This window comes from Acanthochromis polyacanthus, chromosome 17, assembly GCF_021347895.1.
Source record: "Acanthochromis polyacanthus isolate Apoly-LR-REF ecotype Palm Island chromosome 17, KAUST_Apoly_ChrSc, whole genome shotgun sequence".
Lineage (NCBI taxonomy): Eukaryota > Metazoa > Chordata > Actinopteri > Pomacentridae > Acanthochromis > Acanthochromis polyacanthus.
In genome coordinates this window covers 9,868,962-9,893,676 of record NC_067129.1, presented here as the reverse complement: position 1 = coordinate 9,893,676, position 24,715 = coordinate 9,868,962, and the positions used below count along the sequence as shown (strand labels likewise).

General features: G+C 37.3%; 4 protein-coding genes across 4 annotated transcripts; 2 read left to right on the top strand and 2 right to left on the bottom strand.

The window, feature by feature from the left end:
- Window positions 1-1,132: 1,132 nt before the first annotated feature.
- On the top strand, window positions 1,133-3,185 carry LOC110953182 (olfactory receptor 1C1-like). The gene is made up of 2 exons (XM_051937900.1): window positions 1,133-1,140; window positions 2,369-3,185. The coding sequence occupies exons 1-2, from the start codon at window positions 1,133-1,135 to the stop codon at window positions 3,183-3,185; spliced, it is 825 nt and encodes a 274-aa protein (XP_051793860.1).
- Window positions 3,182-6,167, top strand: LOC110953181 (olfactory receptor 1-like). Its single transcript, XM_022197050.2, is given in 2 exon segments — window positions 3,182-4,977; window positions 4,980-6,167. Coding segments are annotated over 2 exon segments (975 nt in total). The 5' UTR covers window positions 3,182-4,502; the 3' UTR covers window positions 5,480-6,167.
- A 1,972-nt stretch (window positions 6,168-8,139) lies between these two features.
- On the bottom strand, window positions 8,140-11,661 carry or41a3 (odorant receptor, family 41, subfamily A, member 3). The gene is given in 2 exon segments (XM_051937759.1): window positions 8,140-9,830; window positions 9,833-11,661. Coding segments are annotated over 2 exon segments (984 nt in total). The 5' UTR covers window positions 10,323-11,661; the 3' UTR covers window positions 8,140-9,336.
- A 116-nt stretch (window positions 11,662-11,777) lies between these two features.
- Window positions 11,778-13,677, bottom strand: LOC110953183 (cytochrome c oxidase assembly factor 4 homolog, mitochondrial). Its single transcript, XM_022197052.2, has 2 exons — window positions 13,526-13,677; window positions 11,778-12,447 (listed from the first exon to the last, which is right to left on the bottom strand). The coding sequence occupies exon 2, from the start codon at window positions 12,426-12,428 to the stop codon at window positions 12,177-12,179; it is 252 nt and encodes an 83-aa protein (XP_022052744.1). The 5' UTR covers window positions 12,429-12,447; window positions 13,526-13,677; the 3' UTR covers window positions 11,778-12,176.
- Window positions 13,678-24,715: the final 11,038 nt, after the last annotated feature.

Genomic DNA, 24,715 nt, shown 5'->3' with positions numbered 1-24,715 from the left:
ATTTCCCATGCAAACAGAGTAGAGAATTTGAATAATAAGACTCATTGTCCTCAAGCAAAGTGTCTGCTGAGTTAATTTTCTGGTCAGACCGTACTGTCATTGTCTTACTGAGTGAGAATCATCCACAGACACAAATGAGGACGAGGAGACCAGAGACTTTGTAAAGAAGGTGTTTATTTACAATGGTGAAATTAAAAAGTGAACACTAAGTGCAGGTACCAAAAATAAAACAAAAAACAAGTGAACCTAAACTCCCCAGGGAAGTGAGCCAGAGAGAGTGAGCAACAAGCAAACTAAACTGAAGATTAATGAAACTATGGACACAGAACACTGGAAATCCTAAAACTGTATGTCATATGTGCATATTTCTGAGAGATGTTTTCAAATAAAAAAAACAAAACAAAACATTGCTTTTTTTTTAAAAAAAAACAAAAAAAACCAAAACAACCCTTTAAGCTTCAGTGTACCGCCGGCGGTACACCTACTAATTTGCATAGGAATTTCAGGAATGTCCGACGGGTGCAAACGCGATTATACAAACACTATACACCGATGGAAAGCTTAGATTCTCATGAATCCGCCGGTATAAACCACTTTCAGATGCGATTACCACAGCGGGTGAGAAAAACACATTTGTCCGACAAAAACAAATATTCATCCATCCGTTCTCTATACACGGCTTCAAAGCACACAGCGCGACTCACATTTCCGGGTTTATTATTACACACAAAAAAAAGATTCCACAAAAAACGGCCATAATCCAACCTTTTACATCAGATGACACAAGCCAGTAAACTATTTTGTCCAAAACATGTCCTGAAGTCGGTATAAAATCCCCGAATCGGTCGTTTTCAAGGAAATGCACCTCCCGATGCGCGTCCAATATTCCCCGTATTTTTCGTAATTTTTTTTATTCAAAAATAGAATATTAGCGATTTTTTGTACTGAAAACGGCTGGAATTGACTGAAGCTTAAAGGGTTAGGCTTTAAGATAAAACCAGCCAATTCTAGTGAGTGGTTCTGTGACACTGTACTCAGACACAATATTCTGTACCTTCTTCAACATCTTACCCCAGGTGTTTTAGCAGGCTTGCATTTGTTAATTGCCAGTAGAAATTTACATGTAAGGCGGATGGGAATGTCAGTTCTTTTGCAGATGTTCCTCAGTTCCAATTCACAATTGGAATAAATGTACTGTGCCTTTGTATTACCAGTCAGAGCTACTAACATGGCTTCAGTATCACTGTCTCATTGGTAGGGAGCTTAATATACTGTAATTGTTTCAATGAAATTCACTTTATTTGCCATCATAATCATAAAAAATAAAGCTAAACCAAAAGCTAGCGACCTTATTCATTGTCTCCTCCCATAATAACTCTTTACAAAACTGGGGATGTGCGTGATTAGTTCTAAGTAATCTAAATGTTAATTTATAAATGTACAACATAGTTTAAGTGTGCCATTTAAAAAGCTACGCAGCCACCCACCACTAGCAGAGGCTGTAGTTTGTCGCAGATGCGTTTCAGACTGATGGCCATCATATTTCACGATGAAGTGAAGGTGACCCACAAGTTCATGATGGTTTTGGTTGTCTCTTTCTGGGATTTTACAATAATTGCTGTTCTTATTGCAGTTGGCTTTCTGACAAAACTTTCCTTCTGTGAGTCTGTAGTCTCTAGTCAGATGTTTAGGTTACCATTGCCAGGTATACTGGCTTGTGTACAATGAGCGCTTTCTCAGTTACTTTTTTTCTTTTTCCACAATTTGTTTTATCCCATTGAGTTACTGATGGATCAGCTATATTTTAATTAACTTGTCCAGTATTTGACAAGCACTCAACTCAAGGCCTTTAGAAAAATACACAGCTTAAATTTTATGAGTGATAGTGTATTTCATCCTGTGCCTCTCTGTGTATCTTTTATTTGTTTATTTGAGAGTATGTAGAGTAAAAGACCACACTTAAATGGACAGAGTCATAGGTTTTGGTATCCACCCTTTATTGTAACTTTATGGCCTCAATGATATTGCATTCTCTCTTATCCTGCCCTTTTCCCAAGAGTGCGTCCCACACTTGCATGGAGGGAAAAGCCAGTTGCTATAAGTTACAAAAATCACAGCGGCACTGCTTACTTTTCTTGCCACTTTTCACTAAACAGCACCTAACGCGAGGATACAGGACATGAGTAAAATTAACGATTAACAAGAAGCCATCAGATGGAATTGTTCAACTCTGCTCTTGGGAAGAACATCACGTTTTTCCGTCCTGCGTATTTTATAATAGGTGGTTTTGTAGGAATACCTGATATTGATTATTACTTTGTATTTCTCTGTTTTATTTACATTCTTTCATTTGTGGGAAACACAGCAGTAATGACCATACTATTTTGGATAATAGATTAAGAAGTCCCAAATATATTGCGGTTTTCAACCTAGCATTTGTGGATTTGTTAAGTAGCTCTGCTTTGGTGCCAAAGGTTCTTGACATCTTTCTGTTTAACCATCGATATATTTCCTACAATGACTGCTTGACATTCATGTTTTTCTGCTTCACTTTAATTTCGATGCAGGCTCTTAATCTGGTTGCTCTCTCCTATGACAGGCTGATAGCTATCCTCTATCCACTGCACTATCATGTGAAGGTGACACACAAACGCATGCTATGTTTGATTGCTTTTTTCTGGCTCTTTGCCATTACTAGTACGCTGACTGCAGTTGGCTTTCTCACGAGGCTTTCTTTCTGTAGATCTGTGGTGATTAACAGCTATTTCTGTGACCATGGTCCTATGTTCCGGCTTGCCTGCAATGATATTACTCCTAATGTGGTAATTGCAGGTATTTTACCCATTCTGATACTTTGGTTTCCATTGTTTTTTATCGTGGCAAGTTACAGCTCTATTGGTTATGCTTTGTCAAAAATGTCTACAGTCCGGGAAAGAATGAAGGCTTTTAAAACTTGTACAGGTCACCTTTCATTAGTGGCAATCTATTTTCTTCCTATTGTACTGGTTTATGCGTTTAAGAGCACAGTACATCCTAATGCTAGAATCATCAACCTGTCTTTGTCCACTGTTATCCCTCCTATGTTGAACCCAATCATATATGTTCTGCAGACACAAGAAATCAAAGAATCCTTGAAAAAGTTGTTAAAAATCAGTGAGCAATCCAAAATTGCAATGAAAACGTAAAACCTTTCACCTTTGTACTGTGCAGTAACATCCACTGTCAAGCAGTAGTTTTAACCATTGTTCAGCAACATCATACAAACAGAATTAGCAGAAATACATCTGTCTTTTGTGTGCATTTTTCTTATCTTGAAAGCGAACTGAAGTGAGAGTAATTTCTTTAAACAATAATAAAGTTGAATGTAACCAGTTGTACTACAGAAGACAAAATGTTGTGAATTTTATCTCTGAGCACACTGATAACAATATGTAATTCTAGACTGCATTTAGAAGAACATCTGTATGGAAGTGCTTTGAAGGAAACTAAGTCAACATTTAATGCCATATTTGCAACAAATGTATCAAGGAAAATGATGCAAACTCTTGTACATGTTAATATTTTTAAAACAGTAAAGAAATCAGCTGAATAATTTCTACCACTTGTATTTTCATTCTGACAGGTTGCGGCACATCTGTTCCAATATAACACATTTTTATATTTTGAATGTCACACTATATAATCTTGTGACATCAAATAATAATTTGCAGTATTTCATTAGTAAATTAGACTTCATCTTTCATATAAAACAACTGAAAAATACCCCCCGTCTGACGTTATGGAGCGGACCAGACCGAATATTCGGATATTCGTCATTCATAGGGGCCGAATATCCGGAGCACAGAAACTGCTATTCAGGCCAGCCCTACTTTCCTGTGTTTTCCTTGCATCTCTACTCATGTTATGGGGACTCGGATGTAAAAAAGAATGCTAATGAGGAACCCACAAATACATTAAGTGGCCTTTTCTCCCTCAAACAGCATTTTCCTGGCACAAGTGTCTCTGACTTAACTCTTCATTCTGGATATTTCTTATAGAATTTTGAAAAATTATTGCTGTACCAAGTGGGCTTTATGTCTACTGCAGATTTGTTTGTTCGGACAAAACGACACAGCTTCGGTCACTAAATATGTTTTGAAATTAGTATTGTTTAATAGTGTCTTTTTTGTAGATTTAGATGCTGTTTGTACCGATATTGATTCAATATTCTGGTGATAATTAACACAGTCAGTTGCATCAGTTCAGTGATGACATAAAGTGGAAGTCTATCAGTTTCCACTTCATGATCATGTGGCACTGCTTCCTGCATTCCATCTGTCCCAGAGTGAAATAGGTAAAGTATAAATAAGAGTTTCTCTGAGCACAACTCACCTCAGGGCACTGCGCACTCCGTAGTGTCTGGGGTTATTTTGAATACAACAATTTCTCTCAAGCAGCCACGTTGTCTGTTATTATATACTCTGTTGTTTGCTCTTTTCCATGTAGGGAAACAGATATTTGTAATGGTCCTAGAAGAGAAATCCAGCAGAATATTTAACAGCACATTTGTTCGACCTGCACAATTTTACCTCAGTGGGTTTTCTAACATCCCTCATGTTAAGTATTTCTATGTGTTCTTGTGTTTTGTCTACATCATGACTGTTCTTGGGAATGGTTTTCTCCTCTCTGTGATTTACCTTGTGAAGACTCTTCATACTCCAAAATATTTGATTGTGTTCAATCTGGCTTTGGTGGATTTGTGTGGGAGCACAGCTCTCATCCCAAAACTCTTAGACACATTTTTGTTTGACAGGAGATACATTGTCTATGAGGCTTGCTTAAGTTATATGTTCTTTGTCTTTTTCTTTGGAGCTGTGCAGTCATGGACTCTTGTTTTTATGGCTTATGACAGATTCATAGCAATTTGCTTCCCTTTAAGGTACCACAGCTTTGTGACTAAACCAGCTATTGTTGCAATGCTGCTGTTTAAATGGATTTTTTGTTGAGTATAATAGGATTAATGGTTGGTCTTCTTGATCGTATCTCTTTCTGTAGATCCTTGGTGATACGCAGCTTTTTCTGTGACCATGGCCCAGTTTATCGTCTGGCCTGTAATGATATAACTTTAAATGTAATAGCAGTATATCTTGTTTTCATTACAGTTCTCTGTATTCCTCTCATACTGATAATATTCACATATGTTTGCATTTCCGTAGCACTGAACAGGATTGTGTCAGGAGAGAAACGACTCAGAGCACTGAAAACTTGTACTTCTCACCTGATTCTTGTTGGTGTTTTCTTCCTCCCTTTGTTGGGCACCAACTTTGCTTCAGTGGCCTCCCACATCCATCCTAATGCCAGGATCATAAACTCCACTTTGACACACACAATACCAGCTTTGCTGAACCCCATCATATACGCTTTGAAGACAGAAGAAATGCTGAATGCTATCAAGAAGCTTTACAAAAGATATAGTCTCAGCAGCACAGCCCCAAAATGATGAACTTTGTCACTGTTATATTGACACATTGAGAGTTACGGTACAATACTTGTTTTAATAAGTTCCTAGTACTGTCAGCTTATTTGTAAGCATCATGAATTTACTTCCAGAATGATTATCATGTGGTATTTTGTCATTCATTGTACTTTACTCCATATATCACATAAAGTGGTTGCATTATATTGTATGAGCCATACAGTGTAAAGGTCATACATGCAAAATGAAATCACGTATCTTTCTTAATATCTCATGTACTAGATTTTGTTTAGATTTCTTTTGATATTTTGGAAACAAAAAATGTTTTCATAATGTGTGGGAAGGTTTGATTTTAATGTAGAGACAGAGTCAGAATACATGTATATTATTTCTCGATTTTAAGCCTCTTTTTCCGTTTGACGAGTGACTCAGTGGTTGATATGTTGATTGATTTATCAGTAGAAAGTCAGTTTACATTTTCTTTTGATCAGTAAATGATTTCTTCATGACGACACACAATATTTTCAGATCAGCTTCTTGCTTTTAGTGTTTGATGGTTTTCTTTTTCATATATGATAGTCAGTGAAATATTATTTGACTTTGGAACTTTGGTTGAAAGAAACAAAGCATTTTAAATACATCAGCATTTGTTTTGTTGCATAATATAATGGGGCACTGGGGGTATCATTAATAAAAATAATTGTTAGTTGCACTCCTTGTTTTGATCTTATTTGGTGTATATGGTCATTCATACCCCTTTTACTTGATTTTTATAGTATCCAGGTTTCTGCTCATCTGTGTGCAGGTGTGTCTTCACTCCTCTGCATCTACAGTCCTTATCCTGGGTGTTTTGCAGATTCAAAGACTGCATAAATTTTCACCGGTCAAAAGTTTGTGGCTGCCAGGCGGCATCGGTCAGAATGCAAGACAATTGTTCCCTTTTTCTCTTTTATTTGTAACGGGGCTTACACATATACAACTCTATGTGGTTTGGTACAATGCACGCACACAGAGCCCAGTGACAGTCAACACTAAATATACACACGTGGACAAATTTGTTGATTAATGGCTTCCTTCTTTAGAATGAACCTATGTCGTGTCGTGTGTATGTTGTGACACTTTAATTTTCACAGGATCAGTTCTATTTTTGCCTTATCTTTACCTTTTTGTTCAACTCACAATGACTGTGTGTAGACTGTGTTAATGTTGCACTGAGCAAGAGGTGGGGTACACCTCAGACAGGTAGCCAGCCACAGAGCTGATGTGCAGAGACCGACAGCTGTTTATCATCAGTCACATACTTTGAGTCACCAGTTTACCTGACAGTCACTACACTCAAACGTTTTTGAAGACCCCAATTTTACATTTTTTTTAACGTTATGCATGTCAATGTCTCATTTTACTCTGAATTGAAAGCATAGAACAAATAAAAAAATGAGGTGTAAAAAAATCAGTTAAGAAACCAAAATGTATTCTTAATTTTTGACTCATCGAAGTAGCAAGCTTTGGCATATATAACATCTGAACACACTCGTGGCATCCTTTCCACAATGGAAATCAAATATTCTTCAGAAAGTTTCAAGCTTTCAAGACTTGATCAACCTCCATTGCTGCTGAACAGCTTAAAATTGTTAACCCATTTCTTGTTTCCTGAAAAAGGCCTTTTCTGAAACACGTTATTTTTCAGATATGGGTAAAAAAAAAGAAACGAAAAGAAAAGAAAAATCTTTTTAACCTCTGTCAGTTCACCACTTACCTTTGTACCATTTCAAGCTATTCACTGGACATGAATTTCAATCAAAAAAAAAAAAAAAACTGGAAAAATGGGGCATTCTGAAACTTTTGACCAGTAGTGTCTTTGGGCTATGGGAGAAAGCCAGAGGACATACAAAACCCCCACAGATAAAGTTCAAGAGTTGGTGAACTGATACATTTTAATGATGTTTATAGAAGCACCATCTAGTGGTTAGTAGTTGTACCTGTCGCAGCTGTAACAGGCAGGATGGCTTGCTAAGTCACAGCATCCACTATGCTTTTATCAGCATTCGAAGTTATGTGATTACAGATTCGTCCCTTTTTGTTTAAATCTTTCTGAGAGATTTTCATCTGTACTTCTTGTACCAAATGAGTTATTGAGTTATTGTGTTGTTTCTCAGAGAAAATATCTGAGCAGATGACTAAAGCATAGAAGTAGAGTGTCTCACACTGGCTTTAAGTGGTTCTGTCAGAAAATTAATCGACTGAAATCATTGTGAATTGCTGTTGCAGTTTCAAAAATTTCAGGCACAGTCGTAGCCATTAATTTGTAAATGTTGCACTGTACATATCTATCCAATAGAGGGCAGACAGTCATCACATTACAATTCTAGATGCCTTAAACATCAGTGGAATGTACTGGCATTACTGTGCTGACAAGAATACAGAGGAACAACCAGTGTGATTTTTGCAATATTAATAATTAAAACACAAAGAAGTAAATTATTTCAGCAGTCACCCTATCCTGTGACTTATGTTCATCCAGTTTTCATGTTGGTACTTATCTTGCTTAACATAGATGAAAAAACAGGAGTTTAGAAAAGAGTCAGTAACAACGGAAAAGCTTTAGTTTTCAAATCACAGCTTTTTATTTGTCAAATAAAAGTAAAATACACTTTTTATTTTACTTAAAAAAGACTATCCAGATATTTTGGATGAAACATATTAATTATATTAATGTATTGCAGATTATAATTCATCACGTTATTGTACACCTCGAGAACATTCAATTATTAAAATTCAATACAGAAAATAAACCGCTGTCATTCCGTGTCATCCCAAGTTGTGTCACATTTTTTCACACCTGCACCAAATAACTGGAAATATGTGACATGTCAGTGAACACAAGGAAACAAACACAGACGCTGCTGTACAAGAGCACTGTTTTCGCATTCAAACCATTACAAAGCTCTGCTGTTTCGTGTATTGGATGTCTACAGAATGATCACTCTTAGTATGGTCATTATAAAGGCAGGAAAATAAAAAACAGTCAGACTTTACACAATAAAAACATCCCACAGAAGGGCCAGCTTTAACAAATTTGGGGGCAGTGTTACACAAATCAAGATATTTACGAAATTCAGTAGTTTGAAGCACTTTGTCAGCCTTAGAGTATCTCACTTTAAAGAAAGCAGGTAGTGCAAAGTCACATTAAAAGCACATGGGGTTTGCAATGCAATGCCCAAAACAAGGTTATTACTAGTTACTTGAAACAAACAGGGGATAAACATTTTTAAAATCTTCCACAAACTACACACACTTCATGTCCTGCATTTTTCATCTCAGAATTAATGCTGTTGCTCTCATAGGGAACACTGTTGTTTGGCATTTTGATTTTTTCTACTAGGCTCAAACACATTACAAGACCTTATTTTTGCTGTCTCTCTTTTTTTAAGTTGCACACAATAGGATTGAAGCAGGGATGCAAGAGTCCAATGACAAGTGCTGCACATGCTGGTCCATTTCAGTAACTCACACATAAAACCCAAACATGGAAATAATGTAAAATATAGCAACAAGGACCATTTTCTCCACACAGAAATAAACATTCAGAGATAGTTGCACAAAGACAAAGCTAAAAAAAAAAAAAAGTCAAAACTGACAGGCCAGTCCACGGTGTTCACCAGGTGATCACATAATCCACTGAGTCCAAGGCTGAGCTGAAATTGTGCCTCAAGATTGTGTCTTTTACAGCATAGTAGCGTTGTTAACCTTCTTGGAACTGATGCTGTAATGCTTGTACAAAACTGATGATGACCTATTTTGCATCACCGTTTCTGTGTCCGGACATTATTCCACACATGTTTAGGCTCTTGTTTCACTCTGTTTTGCTAATTCTTCAAGGATTACTTTAGACTTTTGTGGCATTTTTGTTGCACTCCAACTTGATTCTGCCTGATCAGTGCCAGCACTCTGATTTTGATGCATTTGGTTTTTAAAGAGTACACAATAGGATTGATGCAGGGTGGGATAGAAGAGGCCAACGACAGGCTGAGCACACGCTGGCCTGGGTCAATGACTCTCAGATAAAACCCTACTGTGAAAATAACAAGAAGAGGAATGTAAAATACGGCCACAAGAATAACATGCTCGACACAAGTGGCTAAAGCTTTCACCCGACTGTCCAGTGATTTCATCCTGAACACGGTCACCAGGATGCTGGTATAAGAGAGAAGAAGGAAAGTAAAGGGTACTGCAAGGAGAAAGATAGACAACATAGAGGCCACCCACCACTGCATCGTGTTATCATTACAGGCGAGTCCAAACACAGGAGCGTAGTCACAGAAGTAGCTGAGCACTCTGACAGAGCTGCAAAAAGACAATTCAGTCATTATACTGAAAATGTAACGGCTACCACAGCAAAAAACCATGACATGCAGACAATACAGCACATTCTCCACAATGTGTTGATTGAGTTGTGACGCAGAGGGAAACATATTGCGATAAACCGGTCATAAGCAAGAATAGCAAGTGCATATGACTCCAAACTAGCAAAAGTATAGTAGAAAAACATCTGCACCAAACATAGGTTGAAAGGAATAAAGTTATCCTTAATAAGGAATACTTTTATCATGTTGGGAATAGTGCATGTGTTCAGTATTATATCAATCCCTGCAAGGTTGAGAACAGCCAGAAATTTCAGAGTGTGTAAGCAATGATTAAAGGCAATTACACAGATCACCAGACTGTTGAACAGCACTGTATCCACATAAACAAATGCTAGAAAGATGAAGTAGACACTAATGGAAGGAAAGGTCTGAAATCCAATGATGTAGAAACCTGGAGGATGAATGATCACAGAGTCATTTAAAACAGTCTTGAGAAAAGACATAATTGATCACAACAGCCTCTGTTGGATGACAGCCTCTGCAAAATAGCTCTCCAGTCTGACAAAGAAGGAAATGATATCACATACAGCCTGCAAATGCATTACATTCATGCCATTATAATCATTAGTTTCAAACAGAACAATGTTTAAAATACATTCTCAGTAAGCACACCTGATTACCTTTAATAGCAGTAACTGTTGTGATGCTCTCTTCAACAGCAGATTGCAGACAGCAACACGTGTGACAGACAGCAGAAAATATATATGTGTTCCTCATTGATCTCCAGAGATAATGCTTCTTTTTGAAACTTAAAAGTAAAAGCCCTTTAATTTGGTCCATGGAGAGCAGGGCTGTACCCACTTTGATCATCTCATCAGTCCTCCTGAAGGCAGGGAAATATGTGATCTTTTCAGAATAAAAAAAAAAGAAAAGCAAAATAAGTCATGATAGAGCTGTCGTGTTGCTGGACGAGTCAGCAGGCAAAGACCCTCATAGACTGCCTAGTACTCAGCCCAAATCAACTTTAGTAAAGCCAACAGCACGGCCAAGGTTTGAATTGCATCAGTGTTAAAGAACTGCAAGCTTAAGTTTTGAGTTTATATGAAACACTCAGACACTACAGAGTTCAGTGACCTTTTGTGACTGGAAAGAGAAATGAGGAACATCCCCATTTTAATCAGATTAATTTGGACAGCAATGAGGCGTTATTGTAAATGACTGTGTAATTGACTTTCTTAATTAGATGTATATAAGTTTATTTTATCAGAGTCTAGATACTGTGTAAAATGATTTATGAACTTTGTCTGCTCAGATCCTTAAGCAAGTAAACAGTGCATTTTGGTGATTCGTCTGTTGGATAATGGTCCCCAAAGATGCATTTATCACTAAACAGGCCATAGTAATCCCAGTCAAAATGGTTCATACGGGCCCAATTTGTGATGAAGTCACCAGAGGATTGGGATTAATGACTATGAATTTGACAAACCATTTCCTGTTTGCACTTTGGACCAATTAAGGATTCAAAACAAAAACAGAACGAGATGGAAAACAGGTGGAAGTGTACAGTACTCAGCTGAGTTGTTTTTTAGTTTTGTTGGTTACACAGCTGCACAAATGAGTCAAGTTGAGCTCGAGAGGACGAGCTGTTTGCAGTCTCTGCTTTATATCATTCATATTGCAATGATTTATTACAGTGTAGCTCAGAGAGACTTTACTGTGGGTTTCATGAAATAAATATTAGAGATTTTACATTTTAGTAATGGAATGTGTTACTGAGCTGTTTGAGTATCTTCTGCTCAAACAGTACTCTATGCACCCTAAATCCAACTAATACTCTTGAGATATGTGATCTGCTTTTGTTTTTAGTAAAATATCTGAATCTTTATATGTTTTTCACTGACAGTTGAAGTTTTTTTGGAGAGATGTGGTTTCATTCTGTGTGATGCATCTCATCTGTATAATGGAGGATTCATTTTTATTTATTTTTTAAAGAACACATTAGTGACCAAAATAGACATGAAAAGCATTTCACTATTGAAAAAAATGTACTTTACAGTGTTTTCTTTGGTCTTTCTTCCCACATAATCAAATGTATTCGACATTTCTATGCTTCAATTTCTTGTTACTCAACAACCAACATACATACTGGTAGGAAAAGTCTTTAATAAGTTTATATTAGCTGATAAATCTCAAGTATTAGCTCGATAGCACACACTTTAAAGTCCAAATTAGGATTTTATGTTGCTATTTGTCCTTTATTTTCATTCTAAACAATTATATTAGGTACAGTCTTTCCACTTTAAATGAGTCAGTCAGGTTCCAAACTGATCCAACTGTGTGTTGGTGGTGTTGTGAGCTCAGCTGGGCGAGGACTCGGTGGAGGCTGATCGCTGCTTTATCAGCTGTTCTTTCCGAGCTTTTTGGAAGCTCATCATGCAGTCTTTGAAAGTCTGCACCTGGTTCTGACACACTCGCCAGTCCTGGTGTTCAGCCATGCACTCCTGCACAGCATAGTGGAGCTCTGCACAGCCAGTGCGGGATATCATCTGTTCGACAGGGTCATCCTCATCGTCTTTGCGACTGCGGTCGTGGGGTGAAGGGGAGGCCATCCTACGTCAGTTCGCGATGCTAAAGACAACACAGGCTGTTATTAATAAACAAGTGGTGATATGGCTTTAGGAGCAAGCACACACTGTTCAGGCTTTGATTTTATTATTTCATTGACATTTTATTCCAGCTCTAAACTACATTTCAGTAACAGAAACATACTGTACAACTGCTATATATACTTAACAAAAACATAGCATTTAATAATTCATTAAGTTCTGTTGATTCTCTTTTGTTCCAACACGCAGCATCTCTACAACAGAATAGCTCTATGTTGGAAAGCATAATGGACAGACTTCAAGTGGAATAATAGACCAGAAATTACTCAGCGCCACACATTTAACACACATAGGATTTGTCAATGTAGGCTTGGGAAATGTTGTCTCACTCTTTTTGAAGGGCTTGGCCAAGTTTTCTGGGGACAGGATTACAATGACAGATACTTTGAACCAGAGATGTCTGACAGAACTTCTTTGACAACAAATGGTGGAGCCATGGATATGTAAGTGCCTGAAGACAGGCGTAACTGACATCCAGCATACCTGCTTTAGCAATATATCATTTGAATAAAGCTGTATTTAAGCTGGCTTGTCAAAGATGTGTCTGTGTGATGGACACCTCATCTGATCATTGTCCTTTAAGACGCACCTGATCAGGGTACAGATGAACTGAATAGCCAAGAATTTGCAACCAATTGGCTCAAAACTAAAACTTCTCCTGCAGAATTGGCTAAATGCAGCTCTTTTCTAACCACTGTTTCTCCAAGTTAGAAAAGAAAGAAGACAATTTAGAGACTGCATTCATCAGTTTGTTCGGTGCAGTTACTTCCTACTTCGCAGAATAGTTTACATACGTATGGTCAAATAAGATAAAATTAGCTACATGTCGGCCATGCATTTATGGCTTACACTTTAATATAATTAATATTTTTACGGTGTAGGTTATCGCGGTGATTTGGCGGCACCATCGTAAGAATAAATTGTGGTTACCAAACAAACATGCGCCCCTCAATGTTACCTAATGTACCTAATGGTAGCTAACATGAGCGAGAAAGCGGCGAACTAAAGCGGATTTTCACTCGACTCGACCTTGTTCTTACCTGTTTATTGTCTCTGGGGGAATTTCTCCGTCGAGGCACTTAAATGAAGTTTTCATAACCTACATAACTTTTGATTTTCCGTAGCGAGCAACACACATAACACAGCAGGTGTCAAATGGAGGACACATTTGAGCGAAGGACGAACGTGTTGCCGTAAATTATTTCCGTCACAGTTAGTTCCGCTGCGTACCGACAACAACACAGTAACCCCTGATAATACAGTCATTAATAGAATAAACTGTAGGCTAGCTTTCAGTTAATATATTAATAACATTATTAGCACATTAAAGAATTATTTCACAGTCTATTTTAATTAATCAAATTAATAACATTTAGAAATGGAAAAAAAACAAGAGTATTTTATTGCACTTCCATCTCAGTAGTTACCTTTGTTGATAAGGAAGGTTGTGTATTTTGTTTGTAATAGGTGTTTCTAAAGCCAACTACAGTTTAAAATAAGACATAGCTGTACACCACATCACTTTCATACTCTGGATTAGAAGTGTGTTAAACTGCACCGTCCCTATGCAAGGAAATACATTCGATTTTTTAAAATAATAGGATAAATAGACAACAAACCAAACAACATAATATAAAATGTGCTATTTCAGATAGCACAAAGACAAATTACGCTATATGATTTGACTAGGGACCTTACTGAGAAGTCTTGCTTGACTGAGTTTCCTAACAAATATAACTGAGTTATTAAAATGAGAATTTGAACAAAAAAGCCTCAACTCATGCATGCAGAAAATCTTCCAAAAGGTTAACTTAGCTGTGATACCTTATTATCTTCATTTGTTTTAAGTTTGAAATATTTTCAACCTTTAGATTAAAAACATTAAATGTGCTTGAATTTTATAGATTTTGACACCCGAGACCAGGATTATGTGCGTGTGTTTCGTATATGTGTGTCTCAATTTTTAAAAAAATCAGCATTGACTTAATATTCACTCACGATTGTGATCCTGTCCCAACATGTGCTTTGCAGTAAAATATAAACAGGCTATGACCATTTCCTCAATGCAAACTCAGTGTATATGACTGTTTTTTACATTACTTAGAGAGATATCTGAATCAGCTCTGAAACTGTCTTAACTGAATGAAACATCTTACCTCATGTACTGTTACATTCAAACAGCATAAAATGGGAAAAGGAAATTTGGAAATATAATTGCAAGTGTCACATTTTCCATGCACGCCATTTTAGGAGGTGCACAAATCATATATTGTCACTTGTCAGCCTTCAGACACAACTGAATGAACTGCCTTTATGTGGAAATAATTCACATACAATAACTCTGTTCTCTTGCTTTAGCCTGACAATGGACAGAGATATTTAATGAACCAGCTGGTTGTTTACCAGTGAGTTCAAATACAGACTCATAGTCACAAAGAGAGGTGCAAAAACATAGTTGAGATGATATGCAGGCCAAAACAACATTTTTCCAATGAGCCCCATTTATGCTGCCATCTCCAGAGAATTTCAGCACATCACAAACACACCTTTTACTGTACAAACCTCAGACTAATTAATCCCAGTTGCACCTATGAGGAATGTAAACAATTAAAAAATGAGGCAAATGCTTGTGGGTGTACATTTAGAGTTTGTGTAGAGCTGTCATTACATTCAAACTACACAGAACGTCTACCTTTTGTAAAGGCTAATGAATCGGATAAAGGCATGTTTGCTTTTTTTCTGTCCCACAGTGAAGGATAAGTAAAACAGGCCACACACATGCACATAGTGGCGTGTTTCCATCACTTCACAGGAGAGGAGCTTTCATCGTAATGCTCACTGATTTCATTCTGAACACAGTTACTAGGATGCTGACAAAAAGTAGGAACAATGAAAGTAAATGGGGCCAGTAGGTTCATCATACAAAAAACTGAAGCTACAAATGATTGTAATCATTACAGGTAGAAAGATATGTATGTATGATAAGATGTAGACACCGATGTTAGGAAATGTCTCAAATCCCGTGATATAAAAGTCTGCAGGATGAATGATCACATAGCTGGTCTAAATACATCCTGTTGGTGCTACTCTTTCCATTGACTTACTTGAAAAAACACACACACACTTGGGCAATTAACTACAGCTGATCAATTATTATCAGTTATACTTTTGCCTCAGCTATTCTTTCAATAATTGTTTTACATATTGCGAATCCATATGAAACTGACATCAATAGCAGCCACCGACTGTCTGCACATTTGACCTGTTTACAAAATCTGTCCTCTTCATTCTCAAGAGATAACAATCATTTGAATCAAGAATAACATTAAGGAATAATACAGTAATGTGCAGTTGTCTATTTCTGGAAATTCAGGTCTTTCCTCTCAGAGTGATGTGTAGTTTCCAGTTTATCATAGACAGAAAACAAGGCTTTAATTATTGTTTTGTAATTGTTCTCCACCTCCTAACTCTTCACATCCATGCATATTTCGTGGCTTTAACAGATGAAACTGCACCACTCCACTCCTGGCTTCTCTCTCTGTTGGTTTGATGTTAAGATTTTACTGATCTCTTATAAAGGTCGTCTGGGTCTGGCAAAAGGCTACACAGCAGAAATATTGACCCCATATGAGCCAGCTTACAGCCTTAGATCCTCAGGTGGGGCCCTTCTGGCTGTTCAAAAGTCGAGGCTTAAATCTAAAGGTGACCAAGCTTTTTCCATCAGAGTCTCTCGGCTTTGGAACGACCTGCCTGAGGAGACAAGACTCACAGAAACTTCATTTAAACCACTTCTTAAACTCATTTTCATAGACTTGTTTTTATGTGGTGTAAAGACTTTCATTGCTTTTAAATTTTTATTGGTCGTTCTTTATATTGATACATTGAATTTTATATTTTTTGTATCTTTTGTCTTCTTGTTTTAACATTTCCCTTAATTTTTTCTTTGCTTTATTTACGGTGCTTTTATATTCTGGGTATCCAGTTTGTAAGGAGCTATATAAATACATTTATTATTGTTATTAACTGATAGTATCATCAATCAGTCATCGTCAGATGTCACCAAACTTTTCATCTGAAAACGTAAGTATGTTAGAATTCTACTGAGATAAGATTAGTTTATGTATTTACACACCTCTGGCTGATTTAAGAATGATGACAACTTCCTGTTTTGTGTTTTGAATTTTGGAGATATGATAACCCTTCTGTACAAGTACAACACAAATGTGCACTAGACACACTGGAATAGTGTTGCATACTTCACTTCTTTCTGTAGTACAAAAGGAATTCACAAAGAGTAAAGTGTCCGTCAGAGTTTTTATTGCAATAAACCATAAGTATGCATACAGGACTTGTGCTCTCTTAAGATAAGAGCAAAAGGTACAAAGTCACACTCCATTTAGTCTCTCATAAACCTTCCCGGAGAAAAAGAAGGGGTGCAAGGTCAGTCTTTTGGGTTTTTGCAGAACTGTTGATAAAGCTTCACAGATTTTTTGTGTGGGTCTGTCTGCCTTTTTTCCTGCTTGAAGCTTGGGTCTCCATCAAATCCACCAAAGAAACGAGATAAGGCTTTCAAGGTCAAGCTGGGTTTCGAGCACGAACTAGGAATGGAATGGAGACAAAAATTCACATTAAACAGCACACAATATCTAGAATACACAATAATATGTGCCGTTAATGTGAATGTCTGTAGTAAAATGTGGAATTTCTCACAATTTTTCCCATATTTGCTGAATTTGAGAAAACAGTGTTTTGGATTAAAACTGTAGACTTTACCCTTAATACAAAATTCTGAACACATGAGCATAGTTGGCAGTTTACGGGTCGAGCTTGAGATCTCTCCTAGAAAGAGATCAGACTGAGTGAGACAGCAGAATCAGGTATAGTCACCCTTTATTTCACTCATCCAGACTTTAGGAGAATGTGTGACATTTTTGACTTGACTCATAAAACTTTTCTTAAGTCACCTGTCACCAACTTGTCTCAGACTCACACATACTGATAAACTCATAAAACTTTAGAGTAAGTATCAGAATCCTCAGGACCAGTCAGAACTTGTAGATCTAAAGCAGAGGTGCAGCTGGTCTAGAATTTATTGACTCTTCCCGACCCTGCATAAGACAACAAAGTAGTCCTTCAAAAAGAAGTCAGGGTTTAATCACGCTTTGTAAAATGTAAAAAAAATAAATAAATCTTCAGTTGTCTCTGGATGTTTGAAGTTAGTTAAAATACAGGGACTTACTCAGTGCATCATATTCATATCAGAGGGTACACTGATTAACAGACAAAACAACTGAAATTTCCTCATCTCAGTGTGATGGCTACTGAGCCTCCTCAAAACAAAAAAACCTTTTGCTGTCTGATAATCAAACTTACCTGTATTTATAATCTTGCTCACTCAGATTTGGAAGGTAATGGATTGAAGCCGTTTTTTCCCCCCAACATTACCTCTTCTGAAAAAACAATTTATTTTATTTTCCTCTTTGTAGATTATGGAGTCATTCATTTTTGAAACCCAACAGACTGCACAACTACGCATCAGCAGATGGTCAAAGTTGTGACTTTACTGTCATAACGGCAGGCTCACATGCTAATAGACCTTAGTCTGTTCAGCCACAACAAATAAAAACACAATACTAATCAACTAGGACTACATACTGATTAGAAATGGGAAACAATTGGTGATCAATGATAGAAAGCACTGTTAAATAAGTCTGTTTTCTCTCCCACACACACATCATTTTATGAGTCTCATGAAAAGCATAATTTAAACTTGCCGTGTATGAAGGGACTTAACAACACAATGTGATGACATTGAGAGGAAATAGGGTTCCCAGAGGGGGCTTTTTGTCACCAAGCAGGACTCTGTGACCCCAGACAAAATGATCCTCTCCTGCCTCTTTGACTCCTGGGAGCCTCGCTAATGAGTCCTATTTGTGATGTCATTACCAAAGGCTGCCGGTTAATGACCTTGCCTGCAACAAACAAAGCTTTTACTGTTGAAGCTTAAGCCTAATTAATCTCATCTGCATCCATTAGGAGGTTTTGCACTCTTGCAATTAAAACTGGAGTGTAATGGGAAGGGATGTTCAGTGATATTAATGAGTCACTAGTGTTCTTGAAAAGCTCAAGTAAACCCCCTAATTGTCTAATATCCACCTCCTCTCTGAAGAGCTGTAGCAGATAGGCCTGCAATCTCAGCTGCTACACCCACAGACGCCCTTTCTGAAGTCACCTTTTCGCAATTAGCGGGCAAAGTCTGACAAACAATAGGTGCCAAACTTTAGATTGTGTTCACAGTTACTTGCTGTGTTGGCAATGAACACAAATGATATGCTGTGCAACAGAATTAAACATTATTCTTTAGAAAGTGGGCTGAGAGCTCGCAACTCATCTAGAAGTTACTCGTTTGTAGTAGAAGACAATTAAAAGTTTCTCTAAACAACCTGAATATACACTGCCCAGCCAAAAACAAGTTGCACACTCTAATATGTTGTTGGACTGCCTTTAGTTTTGAGTATGGCACTCATTTGCTTTCGCATTGTATCGATAAGCTTCTGCATTGTCACAGCATTTATTTCTGTCTATTGAGCATTAATTTTTCACCAAGATCTTGTATTGATGATGGGAGAGTTGGAGAAAGTCTTCTCCAGCACATCTTAAAGATTCTCATTGAGGCTGAGGTCTGGATTCTGTGGAGGACAATCCACCTCATGCTCCCTGAACCACTCATTCACAATGTGAGCCCCATGAATCCTGACATTGTCATCTTGGAATATGCCCATGAAATCAGGGAAGAAAAACTCCACTGATGGAAAGACCTGGTCATTCAGTATATTCAGGTAGTCAGCTGACCTCATTCTTTGGGCACATAACATTGCTGGACCTGGACCTGACCAACCCCAGATCATAACCCTAACCCCTAAAGGCTGGTCGACACTAGCCATGATGAATTCATGACTTCATCCGCCTCTCTTCTTGCCCTGATGCCCCCATTACTTTAGAACAGGGTAAATCTGGACTCATCAGACTACATAACCGATCACATTTGTTCCTCGAAGATGATGGTTCTCCACTATCCTTCAGGTTTTAATAATACGTTGGATGATTCTTAACCTCATTTTAGTAGTTTCAGAAATCTCTTTAGTTGTTTCTTTGCTTGATGCAGGCAAATAATGTGACCCTTCTGAGACAGATTAACATCCTTTCCATGACCACAGGATATGTCCTCCAGCATGGTTGTATAAGAAATGAGAAGCTCCTCACTGCATCATCTAGGGTTGAACAAGTTGTTGCAGCTGAAACGTATTCATCCCTGCAGTAATTATCCAAAGGATGGCTTTTACCTATTTATTTAGTTAAATCCAGGTGGCGACTATTTTTTTGGCCACACAGTGTATATTGAAGGCTTCTAGTAATGACATTTTGGGTAACCACTATCAATCAGTAAATGTACCATATGCTCCATGTGTCTGTGAGCTCTCAGAAATGTCCCCAAAACGGCAATATTGTATCAAAATGTTAAGTAAATATAAGATACCAGAACTGTTGTCACACCAACTATTCAGTGTGACTTTAAGGATCACTGCTATAGAATCACAAACAATCCAGGTGGGATTTTATTTTCACATTTTCTGGAAGTTTTATGCAAATTATTGTAAGAGTATAACAATCAAATAGGGACAGACTATTGTGAAAATGAGGAGTGACTGTTGGAGGACTGAGGAGAGTTTGAAAATAGGAACAATTAAAAAATTAGTTGATAAGACCCAGCCAGGAGCGCAGCATGATCCATGAGAGCAAATAAGAGCTGTGCTCACTGTTACTGTGCACTGCAGGGTGCAAAATATCAGTTGCCAGGTCAGAAAAACACAACATACAGTGAAGCTATCGACTAGAATAAAAGCTGTTTACTCTGTTAAAATGGGCTTTTTTGGTCTAACCAAGGTGGAGTGTGGCAGTAAGATTTTCCATTTAAATACAGCTCCAAAAAGGAAAATCATCACATGTTAACCCACTCTCGAGCCTCACTAACAGGAGGTACTATGCTAAACAAAAGTTTAGAGAAGACTGAATACACATTGCTTGTAAATATTTACAGCATACTAAGGCGTTGCACGTATAATGAGGTTTTAGAGAATTCTTGGCTTCTCGACGGTTTGCACCTTTGTCAGCTTTTCCTAAAACTGCAATGTATTTTTAAAATATGTGCATTCCCATGTTCCCTTCTACTTCTAATGAGCCAGGGAAGTGATTAATTAGTCTAAAGGTTCAAGAGTGAAACACTGTTTGTTTACAGGCAAGGTTTTTAAGCATCCTTCCCCAGTGAAACCATCCCAACTGGGACTCATTAGAGCGACTCTTAGAGTAAAGAGGAATTCTTTCAGTGCTTTGTGTCATCATGTCCTCACTGACGATAAAAATGAATCTAAATTCCAGACACAAGAGAGACGGCCAGTCAAAGCCAAATGCATCCAAGACATTGGTAGTAAATAATGATTTAATTACTGCCTGTTTATTGTCTGTTTAATGTTCCTTTTTATGTTCAGGTCAGTCCATGTTTGACTAGTGCACTGACCTTGGCTAATTTGTAAGGCAACAAACTGAAGACAAATCCTTGATGATTTGCAGGAAGAGCGAACTCATGAGGCTGAACTGGTCTTTGATTTATGTAGGTTATTGGGTAAAAATAGCTAGCTTTATAGCAGGTTCCTGATGCGGAAAGGCCTCCTTAAATTGTTTTTGGGAGAGAGAAGAGGTCTTAAAGCGGACGTGGAGTTTTCAGGACCACAGATAGTGACATGTAAACACTGATTAGAGGATTTTCAAAAAAGATAGGTACTCATTGTCAAAATATAATCAATATCAAGAGTCGAAGTGCTACTAGAGAACTTTTTAGCATTTCCTGCTGCTAACTAGTAGATTTATGACAGCTCAAACTGCCTGGTCTACATTTCTTTAACCTTGACATTGATTCATGATTCCTTTCACTCCCAGGTAATGGATATAAAATGAGCACTTTTGACCTCACTATGGAGACACTGAAAGAGACTGAAGTGCGAAACTCAAAATATGATTAACCTTCTCTGGGGTGATGATAGTCAGCACTGGTGTCACTCATCTGTAGCTTCACCACACACCTGACCTACACCTCTAACTCTTATCAAAGCATTTGCCGTACTATCTTTACGTATTTGTTTTGTTGAAAAAGGTGGTTTTGACCTTGACCTGCAATGCTTAGGTGGGTGGTACATGTCAAACCTGCACATGAATGTCAGAAGTCAAGGTTTCCCAGATGATTGGTGTAAGCATAACCTTGCACTTTATAAATATACATAGTAGGCTGTTGTATAAATGTCAGTTGTAACCAAGGCTTTAACTTTCAAATTATCACCAAAATCGTTACCTTTATCACACAGTAGCTAAATGTATATAATGAAGCTTCAGAGGATGAAACTCTCTCATATTCCCTGATGCTGCCTTTATCATCACACGTGTTCCTGCCTCTTTAACTCCTGGTGCTTTTCTAATGAGACTCATTTATGTCATCTCCAGAGCATGCTGCTTAATGACCTTGTTTGTAACAAACAACATCTTTTATTGTTAAGACCTGAGCCTAATTAATCTCATTTGCCTTTATCATCGAGCAGTGAACTCACAATTACATTTCCCAGTGAAAGTCTTCTCTTAAATAACGAATTATGATTCTGTACTTGACGAGTAAAGCAAATAACAAACAGCAAATGTGAAATGATTAAAACGGGGTAAGTAACAGTTCAGATGTCAGTTTATAGAAGGTAGCTTTCTGTGTAAACCCGATCAGTACTCACATGACTCTCAGTCATCTTAAACAGTGAAAATATAATCCATGAATATTTTATTTTATTTAATTCCATAAACCATCAGAGGCTGTGAGTTGTTTATCCCTTGGGAATATTTTTAGTAGAGCTTAATTAAAGTAACATTATGTGTGTAATAAATAGAAATAGTGACTCTTTGAATATAGAACAAGTTATACTTGAGCAACGGTGGGTTTGGGATTTTTCAGATCAGAATCAGTTAGCGTATAGTGGAAAGTGCAGATTTCATAAAACATTCAATAATGGACTATGTGCTCCTGACTCAGAAACCTGAGGAATAGATAAAACTACTGGGTTCATTATTAAATAACCGTTGATAATCATTTTTCTTACACAGTTACTACAGAGATGTTTTTGGTGTACAGTAGATGATCAGTTAATGACTGAGGTCATATTTCCAAACAAGAATGTGTGAGACTTCACCTGATGGCTGGAGTGTTTTGGGGCTAAATTTGCTAAAATACCCTGAGCAGCTGGGAAGTAAAAAAATAATAACAATAATCAGTGTTGCTGTCGTGAATATTTAATTGTCACTGTACACGGTTGAACCATGAGACTGTCAGGCAGATGTAGATTCATTTTAGGTGTATTACTTTATGACTACATAGCAGAAAACATCATTTGTCCCACTGTATACACACTGTACTGTATAACAAGTGGTGTAATGACACTTTTGTTATGATACAAGCAAGACATAATAGCAGATTTTCTGCAAACATTTTAATCTGAAAAATATAGAGCAAAGATCCTTTAGCAGGACTCCTTTAGCAGCAAAACCACAATATTAAAACCAGGTCCTTTATTGTTAATTTATGGCTTTCATTCAGACCTTCTGGTGTGTTTGAAGATTGTGATATAGACCTGGAAATAATGATAATATTACTTTACTTTAAATATAAAAGAGGTAGCCAATGACTCTATTAACATGCTGTACTATCTTTAATATGTCTTCTTGTTTTACTTCTGTTGTTGTAATTGTTATTTTCTGCAGGAGATAGTTCAAGCTCAGATGAGTGAAACTGACTTTCACTCACACTGAAATTCTAACAGAATATTAACAGTCAGTTGCATTGTTGCCCAGTGACCACATGAGGGCAGTAATTGACAGTTCAAAGAGTCAAAAAAGTGTGCTCTCCTATGCAGGCAGAATGATATAATTAGGTTGCACTGTAGTGAAAAAGGCAACCTGCAGCCCAGAGTGCGTAATGCTGGATCTGCATGTATCAGTTTTACATTACAGGATGTACAAGATCCATGAGTGGCCAGTGTTCTGTCATTATTAACATTTACACTGTATGTCATCCAAAGTTAGTCTAATCTTGAGTAGATTTACTGTCATGGATGTTATGTGAGCGTGTTGTTGACCAAACTGAATGATTTATTGTCTTTTGGATGAATTTTCAAATACAAATATATTATCAGGATAAAAACAGATGAAAGCATTGCGCCGTTAGTTGCACATACTTTGGTTGCAGGTTGAAGCTCAGGTTGTAGCAGCTGACTCGAGGTTGTGCCGAGACGAAAAGAGCTCTCTGGAACTTCAAAAAGTGACGGACAGGTTGTCAGAGCAGATGCTGTTTCGGTCTCTGCAGTAACGGACCGATGTTATAACCGGTCAGAGGATCAGCAGCTTCTCTTGAGTGAAGGACAGCATGAAATATTCATACTGCTGAGACTGCATTTTATACACAGTCATTTGAATGACTGTGTATAAAATGCAGACACACACACACACACACACACACACACACACACACACACACACACACACACACACACACTGCAAACTGTCTCACTGACAGCTAATTAGCAGATGTACAGAAGATGGTTGTGTGATTAATGGGAATGCAATTTAATGAGTGCTAAAGATTTCCCAGTAATTAAGATGAAGAACTGTTATGAGGCATCAAAATGTTTTATCAGTTCTTAGGAACAGGTTCAGTGATCAAAAATCATGTACAATAACATTGTTGTGACTTGCTGTAATCAAGCATATGGATACTGTTTGTAAAGAGCTATATTCCTCATCACGGGTATTTTTTACACCAGATTGGTCCAGAATTTTATTTAATGAGTAGTAACGAGTAGCAAGTATTCATAAATAAATAATAGTTTTGGGGTCTACGTGTAAAAAGGCATTTTCTATGTATTTTTTAATATTCTATACATATATTTATAAAGTAAATTTGTGTAACATATATTACTGAAGGCACCTAATTTTAACATTTAAGTTAGTTGGGTAAATTTGCACAATATATAATATTGAGGGATCATATCATTAATGTTCAATTTGGTCAGATAAATTTGTATTTTATATAAAATGTAATATTGAAGGGTCTTAACCTTAATATATAAAGTAGTGCGGTGAATTAA

What these genes read in the sequence shown, in the direction of transcription:
- LOC110953183 (XM_022197052.2), bottom strand. Translation starts at nt 12,428, where the DNA reads ATGGCCTCCCCTTCACCCCACGACCGCAGTCGCAAAGACGATGAGGAT.